Consider the following 21,145-nt stretch of genomic DNA (forward strand, 5'->3'; position numbering starts at 1 on the left):
AAACTTATAATAAAAAGGAAATTGAATATCCTGTATTTTTGGTTTCCTATTTTGTTGGCTTAAAAGATTAAGAATAATTCAGACTGGTATTTAGTCTTGAGAACTATACCTAGTTTTTGAAAGCCTCTCAATTTTGTTTTGTATAAAACAATAACAATGTATGTCTGCACAAGTCATGAAAATATATATGGAAAATATATATATTTGCACTCAGACTGCACGTAATGCAAGAACATCTACCCATTAAGTGAATCTACAAGCACAAATGTGAAATATACCTTGACGTGTAAGTGAGCTGCTTTTAATTACTGTTGCATTACTTTGTGGAGTTCCGTCCAGAAGATTGTGAAGACTAGGGAAGCTTCCAGTCAAATAGCTCAGTAGACTTTCCTTTCTAGGGCTTTCTTTTGTTGGTAATCCTGCACGGCTAATATGGGCTGGTGAATCTGCTACTGTATCTCCACTGGTGTAGCTGAGAGACTGGTAAGGGTGAACACCCTGAAAGGCAAACATGGAAAACATCTGAAATATTTTGAAAGCCCAAGTGATTATACAGAGATTAATTTAAACTTTTCTTAAGTACTGGCTTTCCTGACAGTTAACTCTTTCAACATCCTGAAGAAATCTTAACATTCTCATGGAAACATAGAAAATAGGTGCAGGAGGCCATTTGGCCCTTCGAGACAGCACCACCATTCATTGTGATTATGGCTGATCACAACCTGATGTTTCCAGTCTACCTGCATATTGAAATCTTCCATAACCACCATAGTTACCTTTATTACATGCCAATTTTACTCCTGATGTAACTTGCACCCTATATCCAGGCTACTGTTTGGGGCCCTGAAGATAACTCCCATTAGGGTCTTTTTACCCCTACAATTTCTCAGTTCTATCCACAATGTCTCTACATCTTCTGATTCTATGTCACCCATCGCAAAGGACTGAATTTCATTCCTTGCCAACAGAGCTACCCCACCCCTTCTGCCCACCTGTCTGTCTTTTCGATAGGACGTATAACCCTAACTATTCAGTTCCCAGCTCTGATCCTCTTGTAGCCATGTCTCCGTTATTCCCACAACATCCTGCCTACCAATCTCTAACTGAGCCTCAAGCTCATCCACTTTATTTCTTATACTTCGCACATTCATATATAACATTTTTAATTTGGTATTCAGCAACCCTCTCTCCAATGCTCTGCTCCCACGCAATTGAAAGCCTCTAGGCCCTTCCCCCTTGCCAAAAGTAATGGGATTTACATTTCAAAGGTCGTCTTCCATGCAGGCCCTCACTGTAGATGATCAGGCTGACTTAATCAATAGGGAATGCATTTAACCTACATGTGAGCACCGAGTGTCGGCAGTTCCTGGCTACCATGAAAATCTGGATTCATATATTCATTTTGTTTAAACAGCAGACTACCTAATGATACGTCTTCATATTTATATGAACATAAAGAATATAACTGCAGCAATATCTAACTGAATGAGAGCATGTTAAAGTACTTTGATACATTACTGAATTAATTTTGTTTGCCAAACAAAAAACTCACAATGCTTTAGTAATAAAATGCAAATCACTTGGTCACCTTTGTTTATAAATTTCAATATGGGTAAAAGGAAATAAATTCCCAGGATGAATGAAAAAAGTTTCTCTTTCATACAACGTTTACAAGTTTAAATTCTAAAACACAAGTTAAGAGATAATTAGTTTAATAAATTAAATAATTTATGCTGGAATAGAAAGAACTAAGATTAAGGTTTACAGTTAGCCTATCTCTCCAGAAACACTGAATTAAATCACTTAAATTGAAATGCATCAATTTAAACACTAAACATCGGCTTGAATATGGATTGTATATATAAAAAATAATGAATAAAATTAAAAGTGAACAGTCTTAATAAATAAACATACAAGGAATTATACATAGTGCTACATCACAAGTATTTTTTTGTGCTTACTTTTATTTTAACAGTAGATTCGTGGGTATGAGCATTTGTTTTGGATAACTTTCTCCTGATGTCAGAACCAGTTACTGGTCCAGAGGTTGTTCCACCTCCTTGCGGACGACTACTCTCCAAAAGCATGGTGTGTTCACTCACTGTAGCTGAAACAAATAACAGCAAACTTCAGAAAATCATTATCTAAGCAGCAGTGCCTATTCAAAATACATCAGGAATAAATGCTGGATGGAGTCCACAGTTCATAAACTTTTTTTTTTTTTTTATAGAGTCAGAGTCGTACAGTGGATGCAGAACTAAGAAATAAGATGTATATGGTGATGTTAGGATCTTTAGGTTTTATGAAATGCATAATATTTGTAAGTTATTTTGAATTAAAATTTTAATTGTTTGGTAGATGGGAATTAAGATGCTAAAAGAGAATGTTAAGTAAAAAAAGAACTCAAGTAATCAATGCCTCTAGTATTTAATGATATATTTTAGTTTTGAATCAGTCCAATACGTGATCACAAAGAAATCATCATTCCCTGTTAGAGTATCCAACAAAACTACTGAAAAGGTTGAACTTTAACAATTTCTATTTGTCTGATATTCTGTAAATATCACCACCTCCAAATCCTGACCCTGTCAACTTTCAGATGAGTTTTCTGAACTTATTCCACAAGTTTACATACAATAGGCAGATGAGTTGGAAACTACAACTTTTGCACAGGTCTGCAACTGCAGTTTAACAAACTAAAAAAAAAAATGAACAGACAAATCTGATATCAAACCAGTAGGATCATTACCAATATAACCTTTGTTCATGTTGAAGGGTCGAGGAGTGATGTGTCACAGCTGCCTATGTCTTGCAATTTGCCAGAGGCTTTAAAACAAATGAGACAATTCCTGTGCCCTCAAACCGTGTTGAAGGCTCCAAGAGTATGCTAATAACAAGTGCCAACCCTCATTGCTTGATAATGGACTGGAAAGAAATAGCTAACAAGCAGCAATAGACACAACATGCTGGATGAACTCAGCAGGACAGGCAGCATCTCTGGAGAAAAGGAATGGACATCTCCAGCGATATGCTGCCTGTCCCATTGAGTTACTCCAGCATTTTGTGCCTATCTTTGGTTTAAACCAGCATCTGCAGTTCCTTCATACACAAAGCTAACAAGCAGTATTGGCCTGTGCATCACTGACTCCAGGGTTGAATGACAAATGTATTCAAGAGTCAAGATTGTTTTATTGTCATATATCCCAGATAGAACAACAAAATTCTTACTTGCAGCAGCACAACAGAGTATTCAAACATAGTACACTAAACAATATAATAAATTAGAGAAAAAAATCAGCTTAGGTACACTTGTAGCTGACCTTATTCCTGTCAGTTTGCATTTATAGCTCATTCCCATTCTTTTGCATGTGATTGTCAATCGTAATTGAAAAAATAAATGCAAATATTTTGTTTGCTCTTTATTTTAACTGTTTTTAATCCATTTCTAGTGTATTAAGATATTTTAAAAAATATTTGTTTTACTTCTGGTTATTTAAACTGTGACATCAGTCATGATGCCAGATCAATAATGAATACACAGGCACACACAGTAAAGTGGTTATTTCCAGACAAACAAGGGAATCTAGAATCATCCCCTCAACTTCCTCTTCCCTGCTCCTCTGGGTTTTATTAGTAGGTCTGCAGGGTTAATTGAGCCAATTACTCTTAATTGGACTAGGCTGTGGCTCCTTTGCCTGTGGCCGGGAGATGCGGACCTTAAAGGGGACATGTCGTCACCAAACCTTTTTGAAATAGTTTGATGTTTTTTGTTTATTGGCCACGCTTAAAAATAATAGGCCTTTGAGAGCAAAGATTTATCAACAGTCAGCATAGCTTTTGGGGGCTGAATTTGCTGCCTGAGGACTGATAATGCATGTGGACTGCTCCTCCCCATGGGGTGGCTGCAAAACCCCAGTCTAACAGTTCTTGCAGGACCTCAAACAGCAAGTCCAGTCACAAGGGTGAGTTTGAATAGACAAGGATATGGGCCTAGTGCAGGTAAATGGGATTAGTGTCGCTTGGCAAAAGGTTAAGCATGAATGTGGTGGTTTGGGGTGGAATGCGATCAAAAACCGAGACTGTTATTCAATCTCAATGACTGATAAGGTTATAAATACGTTCAAAGGAAATTGTCATTCAAACACCAATTACGATTCCCTGCATTCTAAACATAGAAACCATGATTGACTTGCGGCTTGGTAGCAATCTGAGCAGAAGTTAAACATTATATTTTATATCTTCATATGCATGAATGAAAAAAATGTCAGTAACTGATTATTTATATTCAACATATTTAATATAGGTTGCCTTAGAAGTGATTCAAAATATCAATTTAACTCACTGAAAAATGTTGCCTGCAATGGTAATATCAATGGTGCGAAGGATACATATTGGTTTGCACTCCCTGCCACCTATTAATCTATTAACAAACTATTCACTGAGAGTCATAGAGTCAATCAATCACACAGCATAGAAACATATCCTTTGGTCCATCATGTCAGTGCCGGCTCTCAAGTGTCTATCTACACCTATCCCATTTTCCAGCAGGTGGCCTTTTAATTATTTCTTAATTATTTAGAGTAAGAATGGTATTTTTAAAGAAAAATACAATTTCCATGAAATATTAACTGAAGTTCTAGAGTGCAAGTGTATTGGAAGGGGTTCAAATATTCAACCAAAAATAATGTTTTAGTAATAGAATTGAATTTGAAATGGCTGTGCGATTTTTTAAAGCTGTAAATATGATGCATTAACAAGGGGGAGTAAACGTTAAAGTGCGGGCAATCTTTAAGTATCGTAAAGAGAAAACAAAATGATGGCCTAAAGGAATCAGATCTTCTTGAGAAACCAGCACCTTATTAAATTAAATTGTCCCATATTACACTGGTGCAAAGGTGTTTGCCTCTGCACCAATTTAACTTAAATTTAACTATTTAAGATAGAATTATAAATGGAATACTTAAGCTTTGCAATTGTTTAAAAATAATCAATCTTCAACAAAATGGTTTGCTGTACACATTCAGAATATAATGCATTTAATTACCAGCATCAAATTCAAATTCTGCTCCGTCGGCACTTGTGTCACTTTGTATTGCACCTCCGTTGTCTACACCACCAGTCTGACGTTGAGCCTGTGTCGCCGGTTGTGGCTTTGGTAGTTGTGCTGGTCTCAGCACTAAACTAACTCCTTTGAAAGCTGGAGTGACAACTATGAACTTCATCCATTGCCTCGCTAATGCCACCAAACCTTTTTTCAGTGTGACAAGCGCAGGAAGACCATTGTTCTGTAAGAAATAAAGTGCAATAATTGGCATAAATAATTCAGGTTTTTTATTGCCTGGTAGGTTTTTAAAACTCAACGTCTAGACCTTGGGACGGGTACAGAGGAGATTTATCAAAATCATTCTAGGCATGAGGAAATTCAATTATGGGCAGAAAGCAGAGAATGTTACTTTTCTGTTGCAGTAACAAGGGGCCAAAACAGGATTTAATGAAGCTGTTCAAAATTGAAGATGAGAAGTACGTATAAAACAACTGCAGCTTCTGATTTAAACCAAAGATAGACACAAAATGCTGGAGTAACTCAGCAGGACAGGCAGCTTCTCTGGAGAGAAGGAATGGGAGATGTTTCAGGTCTAGACTGAAAAAGGGTCTCGACCCGTAACATCACCCATTCTTTCTCCATCATTTTGTGTCTATAGATGAAGTAACTATTTCCATGACCAAAAGGATCAGAAAATGGGGGAGGGAAAATGAGAATGTGTATTAGCACCTGCAAAACACTATCAAAAAGAACTGTGAAAGTAGATTATACAATAATATTCAATTGGAGATTGGACAACTATGTAGAAATGTGCTGGGGCATGGAGGCAGCAAAGGAGTGTTGTTGATTGGACAGCTCTTTCAAAGAGCCATCAAAGGTGAAGTTAACTGAATGGCTTCCATCACTACGGTATCATTGTGTGTCCAATTATTTCAATCCATTTCTAATAACTTTCTACATGCAAAATGGGCGGCACGGTAGCGCAGCGGTAGAGTTGCTGCTTTACAGCGAATGCAGCGCCGGAGACTCAGGTTCGATCCTGACTACGGGTGCTGCACTACAAGGAGTTTGTACGTTCTCCCCGTGACCTGCGTGGGTTTTCTCCGAGATCTTCGGTTTCCTCCCACACTCCAAAGACGTACAGGTATGTAGGTTAATTGGCTGGGTAAATGTAAAAATTGTCCCTAGTGGGTGTAGGATAGTGTTAATGTGCGGGGATCGCTGGGCGGTGCGGACTTGGTGGGCCGAAGGGCCTGTTTCCGGCTGTATATATATATGATATGATATGATAATATCATGTTACCTAACGGTGTTGACACACACACATTTTATGCAAACAGAAAGTGGAATAGAGGGTCAATGGGTTAATCTTCTATACGAGTGTTCCGGTTCATTATGAGCATTATGAACAGGATTCAACACAATGGATCTACACCAACAAAGGCAATTGAGGTAAAAAAAATTGAAAGTTGAGCTGTCTGCAGGGCAAAATATGCATGTTTATCACTATTGTTAAATTCTCTCAAAGCTGAAATTGTGTTAATATTTTCGTTAAGGCACTGATACATTTGAAGACTCGCAGATAATCTCGAAGGCCACTATAGAAAGTGTTAGAATTTTTAAAGAAATATGAATTAAATCGAGGCACTGTTTGCTTGTACACAGGAGTGAATAAAAGGGAACCCGCTCACTATTCAGAAGGCTTTGGAAGGGATGCAGAGATATTTATCAGAATGGTATCAGGGATGAGGGAAGTCGGTGGCAGCGGCCCTGGAGAGGCCTTGGAAGTCGGCGGCAGTGGCGTTGGTGGCCCCGGGGTGGCAGTGGACGTCGGTGGTAGCGGCACCGGAGAGGCAGTGGATGTCGGCAACGGCAGCTTCGATGGTTCGGGCCTGGAATCGTCCAGGAAGGCGGATGCCTAACAACATCAGGTTAAGGGACTGTCGATGAAAACTAGCCTCTCGGCTAGCTCGAGTACATTTACATTTGTTTGAATGTCAATTAATGCACATTGTCCCTTTTTCAAATAATTATTATAAATATAAAGTTATATTATACCACATCATTTAAAGTCTGGTTATCAACTTAAATTCAATGTTCTGCAGAATTTTCAGGAAATAAAGTAGATTGGCAATCTGATTACCAAGAATGAAAGTAAATACCATAGTGGCATCCTCGATGATAGAATAGTCAGCCTGTTGCAAGTATTGATGAAGTATATTGCACAGTAGGCAGGAAGGATTTTCCTGTAGATACTGAGCTAATTTATTGACTCTGTTGTACTTGCTTTTCAGTGGAAAATGAACACTTTTCCTCTGGAAGAAACCAATTAGAAAATAGAATTATAATTTACACCATTTAATCTTGTACGATAAAATATCCAAATGCCACACAGCTGATTATTTAATTTCAAAATATCAAAAACCCAGTAACTTCAATAACCCAGAATGTACACTCAGCAAATGGTCAATGAAAACAACCACATTCAATATGGAATAGTGGTGAAATGCTTCAAACATATTGACAGCATGAATATTCTGAAAATAAACAAAAGATCAATTTAAACAGACAGAAAGCATTTTCTAGCTGTACATATTGCTTAAGATTTGCTTTATAGATTTGGATCTTCTGTTGTTACTGCAGGTTGACTTCATACTGCCTGCACCTTTCTTCAGTGTTGGCATCTTATGATAAAATGTGTAAATGAACATAGGATGAATGAAAAGGCAGCCGGCTTGATAAGTTTTCATACAAAACTGGAAATTTTGAGGATAGGCCTGTTGATTGTGGATAAAATTTCAATGTCATATGTGGCAGTCAAGCTATTGTTTACATGAAAATCAAATATACTAACATAGAAATTTTGGTGCTTACATAACAGAACATTTTTAAAACTCAATTCAATTTTGTGTGTAATTTGTGCGTAATTTCTCCATAATTTGTCTTTGTATGTTTCGCTGAGTTCTTGTGCCTGTGTTGCTGCTGCAAATAACATTTTTTGTGGTACCTGTGTCTCGACATATTCATTCATATGACAATAAACTTGAACTCGGAAATTAAAATTCAGTTTAAGGATGAGAAATTTGGTTCTGAAACAAGCGTCCTTAACTAAAATAAAGGCAGTCACAATGGCATCAGGACAGAACTAGCTAAAATTGACGATAAAAATAGATTGGACAATAAAATGATATTTAGAGTAAGACCAGTGGCAGACAATTGAGGAGACGCTTCTTAAAATTTAGTTAAAAATAACTCCCTTGAGAAAGAAAGGCTCAGTCAGAAGGAAGTACCAATTGCAACTAACTGTGGGAATGAAAGATAACATCAAACTTTTTTAAAGTATGCAATTTTGCAATGATGAAAAATAGGTCAGAGTATTGGATTTCTTGTAGACACTAGTAAAGGATGACAAAAATATAAAACAGGAAAAGATCATGTGTGGCAGTAAATTAGCAGCAGAAAATAGTCAGAATTTCTGCAGGTAAATAAAAATGAAGAGAGTAACTAAAGTAAATATTGATCCCTCGGAGGATGAGATTAAATAATTAATAATGAAAAATAGAGAAATGGCAGAGATTTTCAATAACTGTATTGGAACTCTCTAGAAGACAAAGATTTGAATAACAATAGATAGTATGGGATATTGTTGTATGCCAGCATTTTATGTTTAAAAAATGTTTTGCAGAAAGGTAATTTATTGTGAAATTTTTAATCCTCCGTGGAGGAAAACTGGACTGTCGACTAACAGGATTATAAATAACATAGTTCACCATAACCTACGTTTTCACCAATACTGTATCTGGAGATGGTAACATTGGGGGGGGAATACTATCTTCCAAGAAGGTAAAAGTGCAACACAGTCATACCCACATGTCCCCATTAGCAACCTGAGATAATTTCAACGCTAGGATTTGAGACTAAATGAAATATGCACTGTTTTTATACAAAAATCAGGTTTGAACTTACCTCAAGAGCTTCTGTCATAATACAACCCATTACAGCACATACGCGAAGAGTTCTTTCCATTTCCAGTTTATTCCATGATGATTTCAACTGATCAACAGGAATAAGCCAGGCACTGATAGCTGGTGTAGCTGTGCTTAAAAGGTTCAGCTGTCTGCAACAAAACATGCATGAGACTTTATCAACCTGGAGCAGCTGCAGCTGGATTTAAGTTTATAATAGCATTTCATCAAAAATCAATAACAAGACAAAGGGCAACACAAACATAAATTATTCAGAAATTCCTTTCCTTTCTCCAGAGCCCAGCCACCTTTCACATGTCTTCCTGCTACATACAGTCTCTCTATTCACTGTGAAGGCACTGCTTTGGCTTACTTCCCAAAAAGTAAAACCTCACACTTATGTGCATTAAACTACATTAACAATTCCTCAGCCCATTTGCCCAGCTGATCAAGATACTGCTGTAAATTTTGATGACCATTTAATATCCGCTTCCACCTGTTCCAGGCATCTACCATTCTGTGTAAAAACAACTACCCTCACACATCTCCTTTAAATATTTCCCCACTGACTTTATAGCTATGCCCTCTAGTATCTGACGTTTCTATCCCAGGGAAAAGACTATCTACCCTACCTATCCCTCTCATAATTTCAAACACTTCTGTAATTTCTCACCTAGGCCTCTGATGCTTCACAGAAAACAATCCAAATTCATTCAACCTCTCCTTTGGGCTAATCCAGGCAGCATCCTCTGCATTCTCTTGAAACCCTCTTCATCATGACAGTAATGGGGTGACCAGAACTGCGTTCAATACTCTAAATGCGGCCTAACCAAAGTTTTATAAAGCTGCAAAATGAATTCCTGACTCTAATTCTCAATGCCCTGACTGATGAAAGCAAGCATGGTCTTTACCACTTTATCAACTTGTGTTGCTGAATTCTGGGAGCGATAACTTGGACAACATCCCTCTATATATCAATGCTGACCTTCCCACGTGCACATCTCACACCTATCCAGATTAAACTCCATCTACCATTTCTTTGGTGGTATATCTAACTGATCTATCCCTTGCCGTAACCTTTGGCAGCCTTCTTCTCTTTCTGAAATTAAATCAATTTTAGTATTATCTGCAAACTTACTTACCAACTCATCTATATTTCTGCCAAAGTCATGTAGATCAGAAACAACAGAGGTCACAGCACAGGTCCCAGTGGAACACCACTGGTCACAGACCTCCAGCCAGAATACCGCCCTTCCATCACTATCCTCTATCACCTGTGGGTAAGCCAGTTCTGAATCCAAACTATCAAATTACTGTGGATCCCATGCATTTTAACCTTGTGGATCAGCCTACCATGAGTGACGTTATTAAATGCCTAACTAATGCCCATGTAGACTACATCAACTGTCCATATCACTCAACTTCATCACCTGCTCAAAAAACTCAATTGGGGTTGGGGGTGTATCCTGGATAGTGTAAATCACTGCATCTTTCTTGGAATTACTGCAGTGATCTTGTCCATTGTACTTCTAGATGGACAGAATCCATACTTTATCATTCACATTTATTGGATTTGTATTTAATTACCTGGATACGAGAGGCAGCATTTGAAACTTTGCAAATGATACGAAAGTACATCCAGAAATTATTTTGGAAAAAGTAGGTTCTTTCAGATTGGAAACTCAGTCTACAGCAAAACATACTGCAAACCTCAATCTTTCGAAAGAACTTCAGTGAATTTATTTTCAGCACGTTCAATATATTTTGGAAGCTTGTACAAGGGAATTGAAAAGTGTCAATATAACCCTAGTAGTAACTTATCAACGTTCAAAACTTATGTAGCATTTGTTTGACCTTTCGATGAGAAGGTGTGATAGATGTTCTTGTGCAGTAGCTTTTAAATTCACACTATACAGTTGAATCTAGGTAACATGGTTTTTGTGGGAATATACCCCACAATACTGTCCGAAGAGCAGGATTTCAAATGAATACAGAAATCTTGAAATTGCTGCCAATGACTTTTTCCTGACTTTCCAATCCTCAGTGGTCCTTCTCAGACCAGTGAATAAGTCCAAAATATATAGAACTGGTATTTCTCAAACTGTTAATAGTGGGAATCCATAACACACTGTATCAGACAGTTTTTTTATTTATTGGTTATTGGTCTTTAATAATTTTTGAAAGATTGAAAGTTGAACATGTATTATTCAGTCTTGGACAACTTGACAACTTAATCTAAGCCAGGAAGATGTCCTCTTTGGGGACAAAAGTGACTGCAAAAAACTAACTGCTGCGGGAACTCAAAGGGTCAGGCGGCATCTGTAGAGAGAAAAAAGAAAGATGAACTTGTGGATCTGGACCCTCCGACAGACTGATGGGGTGTTGGGAAGTTCGCTGGCAAAAAGATGTGGGGAAGGTTTGGGAAAGAGGTAGATGAAAGGTAGACACAAAATGCTGGAGTAACTCAGCGGGTCAGGCAGCATCTCGGGAGAGAAGGAATAGGTGAGGTTTCGGGTTGAGACCCTTCTTCAGTCAGTCTGAAGAAGGGTCTTGACCCGAAACGTTACCCATTCCTTCTCTCCTGGGATGTTGCCTGACCCGCTGAATTACTCCAGCATTTTGTGTCTACGTTCGATTTATACCAACATCTGCAGGTTTTTTTCCTACACATGTGGTAGGTGGATTCAGGTAAGAAGGGGTAGATTGGCAGATGAGTCAGGTGGGGGAAGAAAAGAGTGGAGATGGTAACCAAAGCTGGAGATGATGTGGAAAAGACGAAAAGATGCAAATAATGGAATCTGATAAGAATAAAAGTGGGGAGTAAAATGTGGAACCAGAGGGAGGGATGATGGGTAGAAGGAAACTGGCGGGTTGGGGGGGGTTGAGGAAACAGTGGAAAATGGGAGACCCGGAGGAGTGGGATGGGTGATACGTGGATTCCAACATTTGAACCCTTTAAGTTTGTCCACTTTGGTTACCATCTCCACTCTTCTCTCCCCTACTTGGTTCATTTGGCAATCAAACCCTCTTCACCTGACTGTATCTATCACTTGCCAGTTCTTGCCCACCCCTTCCCCTCATGTAATTTCTACCAAATATCTCCTCCCTTCTTCACCAGTCTGAAGAAGGGTCCTGAGCTGTAATGTCATCTGTCCTCCAGAAGTTGTTTTTTCGTCAAGACATCTTGAGAACTCCAGCCAAGCAGAGGATAAAGGTTTGAGATGGCGGGATACGGTGAAAGATTGTTTTTGACAGCTTCAGCCAAGCCAGGCCAGAGAAGCATCATCTTTGACAGTGCCAACAAAGATGAGTAGGAACTGTTTACATGGTGGTAAAGGTATTTTGCAGCTTGGGGGTAAGATATATTTTGGACCACAAGGTCCTACTTGAAACAACAATGTATATGTATGATGTTTGGTCTTCTGCAATCTGTATCTTCCCCTTTGCCCTATCTATTGTACTCAAGTTTGATTTGATTGTATTTATGTATGGTCTTTCTGATCTGTTTCGATAGCATCCACCGGGTGGCGCCGTACGATGGCAGCCTTGTCAACAGTCTGTCTCGTCCTTTCTCTTCTTTTGGTGTTTTTAGTTTGTTGTTAAATGTATGTTTTAGTGCATCTTCAGTTTTGTATTATGTGGGGGGGGGGGGAAATTGTGCTTTTGTAATCTTTTTCTTCGGAGATGTGACTTTTTCTGTATCGTATCTCCGTCTGCACTGCAGCCTAACATCGAGGTACTGGTGGCCTTTTGCTGGGGATCGACTTCGGGAGCTCCAACTGTGGGAGCCTGCGGACTTAACATCATGGAGCTTGCGATCCCTTTGTCAACTTGCGATCAACTTGCGGGAGCTCCAACCAAGGGAGCCTGCGGACTTAACATCATGGAACTCGTGGTCCCTAGGTTAGGGACCGACTCCGGGAGCTCCAAGCTGCAGAAGCTTCAACCGCCCCAATCCCGGGAGCTTCGATCGCCCCGACGCGGGATCTTCGATCGCCAGCTGCGGGAGCTTCGACTGCCCCGTCCGCGGGAGAATATGAAGGAAAGAAGATGACTTTATTGCCTTCCATCACAGTGAGGAATGTGGGGGAGCTGCTGTGGTGGATGTTTATGTTAACTTTTATGTAGTTGTGTGTCTTGTTGCTTTTTTGGTATGATGTATGGCAAATCAAATTCCCTGTTTTTACATTCTTGGCTAATAAATTAATTACAATACAAAAACAAAGCTTTAATGTATCTTGACAATACTTTGTACACGTGATAATCATAAACGAAAATGTAAAACATTAGCAGCAAACTTACACGGTTTGTTGCTGACCACAAATCTTCAGGTAATATTTGACAGTAAGTTATACAAAAGCAAATGGTTCAGTTTAGTTTATTGTCACGTGTAACGAGGTGCAGTGAAAAGCTTTTGCTGCGTGCTATCCAGTCAGCAGAAAGACAACACATGATTATAATCAAGCCATTAAAGTGTATAGATACATGAAAAGGGAATCACGTTTAGTATAAGGTTAAGCCAGTGAAGTCCGATCAAGGATATTTCAGTTTTAGGAGCATCCTTAAAGAAAGATTGACAAAAAGATCTGCTTTATTCATTAAAAAACTGAGAGACCCATCTTACTTACATTGAAGGAACACTTACCTGGAGTAAATCTGAAATCGTGAATGCAAATTGGTTGGGGCAGCAAAGCTGAACCAAATTTCGCTAATGGTAAGTTTCATGCTGCTGGAATCTGGGGGTGGTGGCATCAGTGGTAGGTCTTTCTTAAGGTCATCAGATTCAACCCCCTCATCCTAAGCAAAACATTAGCAATAAAACAAAAATCAGAATGCTAAATTCTCAGCTTACCTGCCCATCTTTGCTGCAGCATTGGTTACCTTTAAAGCACAGATTTCTTGATTCCGGTTGTCCCGTGAAAGGTAATAGAATCACAAGTTATTTTCAATTTGCTGAACAGCTTCCAACCCAAAGGTATGAACATGGAATTCACCAATTTTAAGGAACTTCTACAAACACCTCCCTTCCCCTCCATCTTCCCCTCCATTTTCTCCCCCATCACCCCCCCCCCCCTCCCTCAGAACCCTGGCTGACCTTACACTAGTTTCTTCCCCCTCCCGCCACCCCCTCCACCAAAATTCCTTCAGCAAGCTTTAGAGTTTGCAACTATATATTTCTTTTGGCTCACACCTGCCTCCATCCAAGAACCTGCCTATCAGGGAACCCCCTCGCCAGAGGTCATCTCTTGCTGGCCATGATTTAACCAGCCACCTCTTCTCTCCCAGTTTATTTTCCCACTTCCCCCTGCAATCAGACTGAAGAAGGTCCCGACCCAAAAAGTCACCTATCCATTTTCACCAGAAATACGGCCAGACCCGCTGTTACTCCTGCATTTTGTGTCTTTCTTTGGTTTCAACCAGTTCCTTGTTATCACATCTGTCCTGCCCCTCAAATTTCTTATTACCCCCCCACCCCTGAAACCCCCAGAATCCATCCGTGGAAGGGTCCCCACCTGAAATGTCACCTATCCATATCCTCCAGAGATGCTGCCTGACCCACTGAGTTACTTCAGCACTTTGTGCCTTTTTAGTAAACTAGCACCTGCAGTTCCTTGTTTCTCCATTTTTACAGCCAGCCATAAATCAATTTTGTCCGTAAGTCAAAAATATACAAAATTCACTCAATATGATAACCATGCCTCCTCAATAATGTAATGAATGGCATCAAATGCAAGCAAGACTGATAACAACAAACAATTACGAAAACTGGAGAAAGAGGGAAAACTAATCCTGTTGTTCTTAGGAACGAAAATACATCAGACTTTTGAATTGAATCATTTATGGAAGCTTGTTCATAAGTGGGAGAGTCTGTAGTTCGGGTGTTTGTATGCTGGGGTTGGGCTGGATACACCATGAATAAGCAAGTTCGGTATCCCCACCGTGCATGCGCAGGTCATAGGTCACTTGTGCTAAACATTCTCGCCGACTGAGCTGCTGCGTGTATACAGACCTGCGTTTCATCCGGATTTTCCAGTTTTGCTTCTTCGAGGTAAGAAAACACTGCTTTCAAAACTATTAATTAGGTATCTCTGGTTAATTTGTACAAAACTACGATGATTTTGTACGTTTTATCCAGTGAATTGGCCTCTGCCTTCCGTGGCAGAGAATTCCACAGATTCACAACTCTCTGACTGAAAACGTTTTTCCTCATCTCCGTTCTAAATGGCCTACCCCTTATTCTTAAACTGTGGCCCCTGGTTCTGGACTCCCCCAACATTGGGAACATGTTTCCTGCCTCTAACGTGTCCGACCCCTTAATAATCTTATATGTTTTGATAAGATCTATAGAACATTGGAAAATGATTACCAATGCGTCCACAATTTCTAGAGCCACCTCCTTAAGTACCCTGGGATGCAGATCATCAGGCCCTGGGGATTTATCAGCCTTCAGCCCCATCAGTCTACCCAACACCCATTTCCTGCCTAATGTGGATTTCCTTCAGTTCCTCCGTCACCCTATGATCTCTGGCTACTAGAACATAGAGTCATAGTCATAGAGTCCTACAGCACAGAAAGAGGCCCTTCGGCCCATCGTGTCCGCACCGCCCGTTACCAAACACAGTCTAATTTTAATCCCATTTTCCCGCGTTTGGACCGTAGCCCTGAATGTTGTAGCATTTCAAGTGCCCATCCAAATGCCTCTTAAACGTTGTGAGTGTTCCCGCCTCCACCACCACCCCAGGCAGTGAGTTCCAGACTCCAACCACCCTCTGGGTGAAAAAGTTATTTCTCACATCCCCCCGAAACCTCCCTCCCCTTACCCTGTATCTATGTCCCCTCGTTGTTGAACCTTCCACCAGTGGAAGAAGTTCCCCGCCATCTACCTTATCCATGCCCCTCATGATCTTGTACACCTCGATCATGTCCCCTCTCAGCCTTCTCTGCTCCAGGGAAAACAACCCCAGTCTGCCCAGTCTCTCCTCATAGCCGAGGCCCTTCATCCCTGGCAGCATCCTGGTGAATCTCCTCTGCACTCTCTCCAAAGCTATCACATCCTTTCTACAATGTGGTGACCAGAACTGTACACAATATTCCAGCTGTGGCCTCACCATGTTCTGTATAATTCCATCATTACCCCCCTACTTTTATATTCGATGCCCCGGCTAATGAAGGCCAGTAACCCATATGCCTTTTTAACCACCCTATCCACCTGTCCTGCTGCCTTCAAGGACTTGTGTACCTGTACTCCAAGGTCCCTCTGTACCCGTCTTCCCTAGGGTCCTTCCATTCATGGTGTACTCCCTCTCCAAGTTATTTCTGCCAAAGTGCATCACCTCACACTTTTCAGGATTAAATTCCATCTGCCACTGCTCCGCCCATCTGACCATCTCATCTATATCTTCCTGCAGCTTGCAGATCCCTTCTTCGCTATTCACCACCCCCCCTACCTTTGTGTCATCTGCAAACTTGCTGATCATGCCCTGTACGTTGACATCCAGATAATTTATGTAGATTACAAACAGTAAGGGACCCAACACCGATCCCTGCGGCACCCCACTGGACACCGGCCTCCAGTCACAGAAGCACCATTCTACCATCACCCTCTGCCTTCTGTCACTAAGCCAGTTTTTAATCCATTTTGCCAAGGTGCCCTGGATCCCATGGGCTCTTACCTTCTTGACTAGTCTCCTGTGTGGGACCTTGTCAAAAGCCTTACTGAAATCCGTGTATACCACATCCACTGCACTACCCCCATCTACCTCCTTGGTCACCCCTTCAAAAAATTCAATCAAGTTAGTCAGACACGATCTTCCCTTAACAAAGCCATGTTGACTATCCTTAATTAACCCTCGATCCTCCAAGTGAAGACTGATTCTGTCCCTCAGAATCTTTTCTAGCAGCTTCCCCACCACCGATGTCAGACTCACCGGCCTGTAGTTCCCAGGTTTATCCCTACTGCCCTTTTTAAATAATGGCACCACATTAGCTATCCTCCAGTCCTCCGGTACATCCCCTGTTGCAAGAGAGGCTCTGAAAATTTGTGCTAGAGCCCCCGCAATCTCCTCCCTTGCCTCTCTCAGCATCCTGGGATACATCTCGTCAGGGCCCGGAGACTTATCCACTTTTAAGCCTGCCAGAGCCTCCAGCACCGCCTCCCTGTCAATAGCAATATGCTCAAGAACATCACAACCCTCCTGCTCCATTTCTAAGTCCGCATCGCCCTCCTCCCTCGTAAAAACAGATGCAAAAAAATCATTTAAAACATCTCCTACATCCTCTGGCTCCACACACAGCTTTCCACTATGGTCCCTGATGGGCCCCACTCTTTCCCTCGTTATCCTCTTACCCTTGATATACTTATAGAACACTTTGGGATTTTCTTTTATTTTGCCCGCTAGTGCTATCTCATGGCCCCTTTTTGCTCTCCTAATTTCTTTTTTAAGAACCGCCCTACACCTTCTGTATTCCTCTAATGATGTCTGTGCCTTAAGTTCTTTATGCCTTCCAAAAGCCCCCCTTATTTTTCGAATCAATCCTACTATATCGTTCGACATCCAAGGTTCTTTGGACTTGTTTGTCCCACCCTTGAACTTTAGGGGAACATGCTTCCTCTGTACTTTTTCAATGATTCCTTTGAATGACTCCCACTGTTCTGATGCGGTCCTCCCCACGAGAAGCTGATCCCACTCCACCAAGGCCAACTTCTGCCTTATCAGATTAAAATCGGCGAAATTTTCCCCTTTCCTCTGGTCCCTCTTTATCCTTTTCCATTACCACCTTAAATATCACTGAATTGTGATCACTGTCACCAAAATGCTCTGCCACTGACACTTCAGCCACCTGTCCGGCCTCATTTCCCAAGATTAAGTCCAATACCGCCTCCTCCCTTGTTGGACTTTCAACATATTGGCTCAAAAAGCCCTCCTGGATGACCCTTAGGAACTCTGCACCCTCAGGGCCCTTGACACTTTGGCTATCCCAATCAATATTCGGGAAGTTGAAATCCCCTACTATTACTACCCTGTTGTTTTCACACACCCCCGAGATTTGCCTACAAATATGTTCTTCTATTTCCCTCTGACTGTTTGGGGGTCTGTAGTGTACACCCAGTAAGGTGCATGCCCCTTTTCTATTTCTCAATTCCACCCAAATAGCCTCATTTGAGGAACCCGCTAATATGTCATCCTTTCTTACAGCAGAAATAGATTCTTTGATTAATGCTGCAACACCCCCTCCCCTTTTTCCCTGCTCTCTGTCTCTCCTGAAGATTCTATATCCTGGAATATTGAGCTGCCAGTCCTGCCCTTCCTTCAACCATGTTTCCGTAATGGCAACAATGTCGTACTCCCATGTGTTCAGTAACACCTTCAATTCATCCCCCTTGCTTCCAATACTCCTTGCATTAAAATAAATGCCGTTCAGACTTGCCCTACCCCATTGTGCTGGGGCATTCTTGTTCTGCCTCCCAATCTGACCATTTTTTTCCTCTATATTTTCCTTCTCCTCACTCCCTATACTAGCTCCATGTTGTATCCCAACCCCCTGCCAAATTAGTTTAACATCTGAGAGATTGTTTGTATCTTCCTTAGTGAAGACAGATCCAAAGTACCGGTTCAACTCGTCTGCCATTTCCTTGTTCCCCATAATAAATTACCCTGCTTCTGTCTTCAAGGGACCCACATTTGCCTTGACTATTTTTTCCTCTTCACATACCTAAAAGAGCTTTTACTATCGTCCTTTACATTATTGGTTAGCTTACCCTCGTACCTCATCTTTTCTCCCCGTATTGCCTTTTTAGTTATCTTCTGTTGCTCTTTAAAAGAGTCCCAATCCTCTGGCTTCCCACTCTTCTTTGCTATGTTGTACTTGTTCTCTTTTATTTTTATGCTGTCCTTGACTTCCCTTGTCAGCCACGGGTGCCTCTTACTCCCCTTAGAATCTTTCCTCCTCTTTGGGATAAATTGATCCTGCAACTTCTGCATTATTCCCAGGAATACCTGCCATTGCTGTTCCACCGTCTTCCCTGCTAGTGCCTCCTTCCAGTCACATCTGGCCAGCTCATGCCTCATGCCTCTGTAATCCCCTTTGCTATACTGTAATACTGACACTTCCGATTTTCCCTTCTCCCTCTCAATTTGTAGAGTAAAACCTATCATATTGTGATCACTACCTCCTAATGGCTCTTTTACCTTGAATCCCCTTATCAGATCAGGAAAACTGGAAAATTTGGATGAAACGCAGGTCTATACACGCAGCAGCTCAGCCGGTGAGAATGTTTAGCACAAGTGACCTATGACCTGCGCATGCGCGGTCGAGATACCGAACTCGCTTATTGCTGGAAGTTCTGTACTAATCTCAGAAATATGATCTGATCTTTAATGAAATGACAGGCATTTAAATAGTATTTACCATGCACTTATCCAGTATAATTAACTTTTTACCTGATCGTCAGATGGTGAATTCCCATTGTTTTCTGAAGTTGGACTTTTATCATCCCGAGGGAGGTTATCTTCTGACACATCAGTGCTATAGCCACTGCCAGTTGGAGAACCAGTGCTGTCACCTGATTTTTGCATCCCGCTTCTTTCCGCTGTATTCGATTTTCCAAGAACTCCCAAAACATTGTACAGAACAGCTCCTGACTGTCTTCCTCCTAAGAATCCAAATATAGTAACAGTAGTTGGCATCACCTCAAACATATGCAGAAACCAATTGCAGAACTCATTTAAATCACGTTTACTGTCACAATCAAGTAGCTTTTCCTTTTTATTCCTATTTTCAACTTGATACAACACTGAGCACTTCCTTCACTTTCATCTCCACTTAAGTTTCTTTGCCTGGGAGATCTCACCTAACGCCATTCACTCTTTGTGTAACAAGGGACTGCACGGTGGTTTACACCGAAGATAGACACAAAATGCTGGAGTAACTCAGCGGGTCAAGCAGCATCGCTGGAGAAAATGAATAGGTTCTGTACCTTCCCATACCTCTATGTTCCCCCTCCCTTGTCTGATGAAGGGTCTCAACTCAAAACTTTACCTATTCTTTTTCTCCAGAGATGCTGCCTGAACCACTCAGTTACTCCAGCATTTTGTGCCATTCATTCTTTTCTGCCTTTTCATAATGTCATATCCACAGTTGAATCTCTCTGGCCTCATCATTTTTCATTGAAAATTCACAACACTTCAGTTTTTCTACTCTACTCTCCTCTCATTCTCACCATCCCAATCCATTCATTAAGAAACAACCTAAATGTTGTTATTAAAGTTGCTGACATAGTAAACAAAGTAAACATAATAAACAAGAGTTTTACCTAGTGGAGTTTAAATGGCAACACTCTGGTACATCATGCCTCCCTCTAGACGAAGAGCTGAATATCCAGCTACCTTTTCTCAGATTATTACTGATATAATCTCCTCTGGGGATTTTACCTCTTTAGGGTCCAACTTCACAATACATTATCCATGTACAAACTGCTTTTACCTTCTCCGTAAAATCACAAGTACTCTACCCTGGTCAACCAGACATATTTTAACTGATTAGGTAATTTTGTGACATCTTGATTATTTGTATCCCTCTATCTAGTTTCTTATTCTACAATTGCCTTCCACTTGGTTTGTTTCCCAACAATTTAATGTTAACATGGCCCCCATTTCTTTCTTGAATGTATTGTCCAACACTACGCAGTTCTATTGCTGCACTAAAATTTAAAAATAAAATTTATTTAGAATCATCATCATTCTCCACTGTCAATGGAAGGATTATGTGGATATTGATACTCGGGAACAAAAACATTTTGTTCCAAATCTTCTGCCACTCCATGATGATCATATCTGGGTGTAGGAGTTAGATATTATTTTGCTGCACAGGCCCTTATACAGAGAAGTCCACAGAAAGCGAGTTCCCTGCAAATATTGTTAACCACCACATAGTCACTGTTTGCATTAACTGGAAACCAGAAAGGATCGGCAGATTATACTGTTTATATGCTGGAGGAAATAAGAATGTTAGCTAAGGTAATCGTTTATTTAAACAATAAACCTGAAGCTGCTACCAACCATTTCAAGAGCACTGTGGATAAAAACACATAGGGTGAAACTGTGGGAAAGGACAGACTTCAGCCACTGTAACCGAG

The 21,145-nt window shown here is 40.7% G+C and overlaps 1 protein-coding gene across 7 annotated transcripts in view; it reads right to left on the reverse strand.

Moving 5' to 3' along the window:
• The window catches only part of kiaa1109 (KIAA1109 ortholog), a 292,965-nt gene that overhangs the window by 112,359 nt on the left and 159,461 nt on the right, over positions 1-21,145 (reverse strand). For all 7 annotated transcript variants that reach the window (XM_078405533.1, XM_078405525.1, XM_078405561.1 and 4 more), the window contains exons 37-43: positions 19,452-19,663; positions 13,655-13,806; positions 9,011-9,161; positions 7,207-7,359; positions 5,045-5,285; positions 1,962-2,107; positions 279-498 (exon numbers count right to left, since the gene is read on the reverse strand). In XM_078405533.1, the coding sequence (XP_078261659.1) occupies positions 279-498; positions 1,962-2,107; positions 5,045-5,285; positions 7,207-7,359; positions 9,011-9,161; positions 13,655-13,806; positions 19,452-19,663 (1,275 nt within the window). The remainder of the gene's footprint in view (positions 1-278; positions 499-1,961; positions 2,108-5,044; positions 5,286-7,206; positions 7,360-9,010; positions 9,162-13,654; positions 13,807-19,451; positions 19,664-21,145) is intronic.

The sequence above is a fragment of the Rhinoraja longicauda genome, chromosome 1, assembly GCF_053455715.1.
Source record: "Rhinoraja longicauda isolate Sanriku21f chromosome 1, sRhiLon1.1, whole genome shotgun sequence".
NCBI lineage: Eukaryota > Metazoa > Chordata > Chondrichthyes > Rajiformes > Arhynchobatidae > Rhinoraja > Rhinoraja longicauda.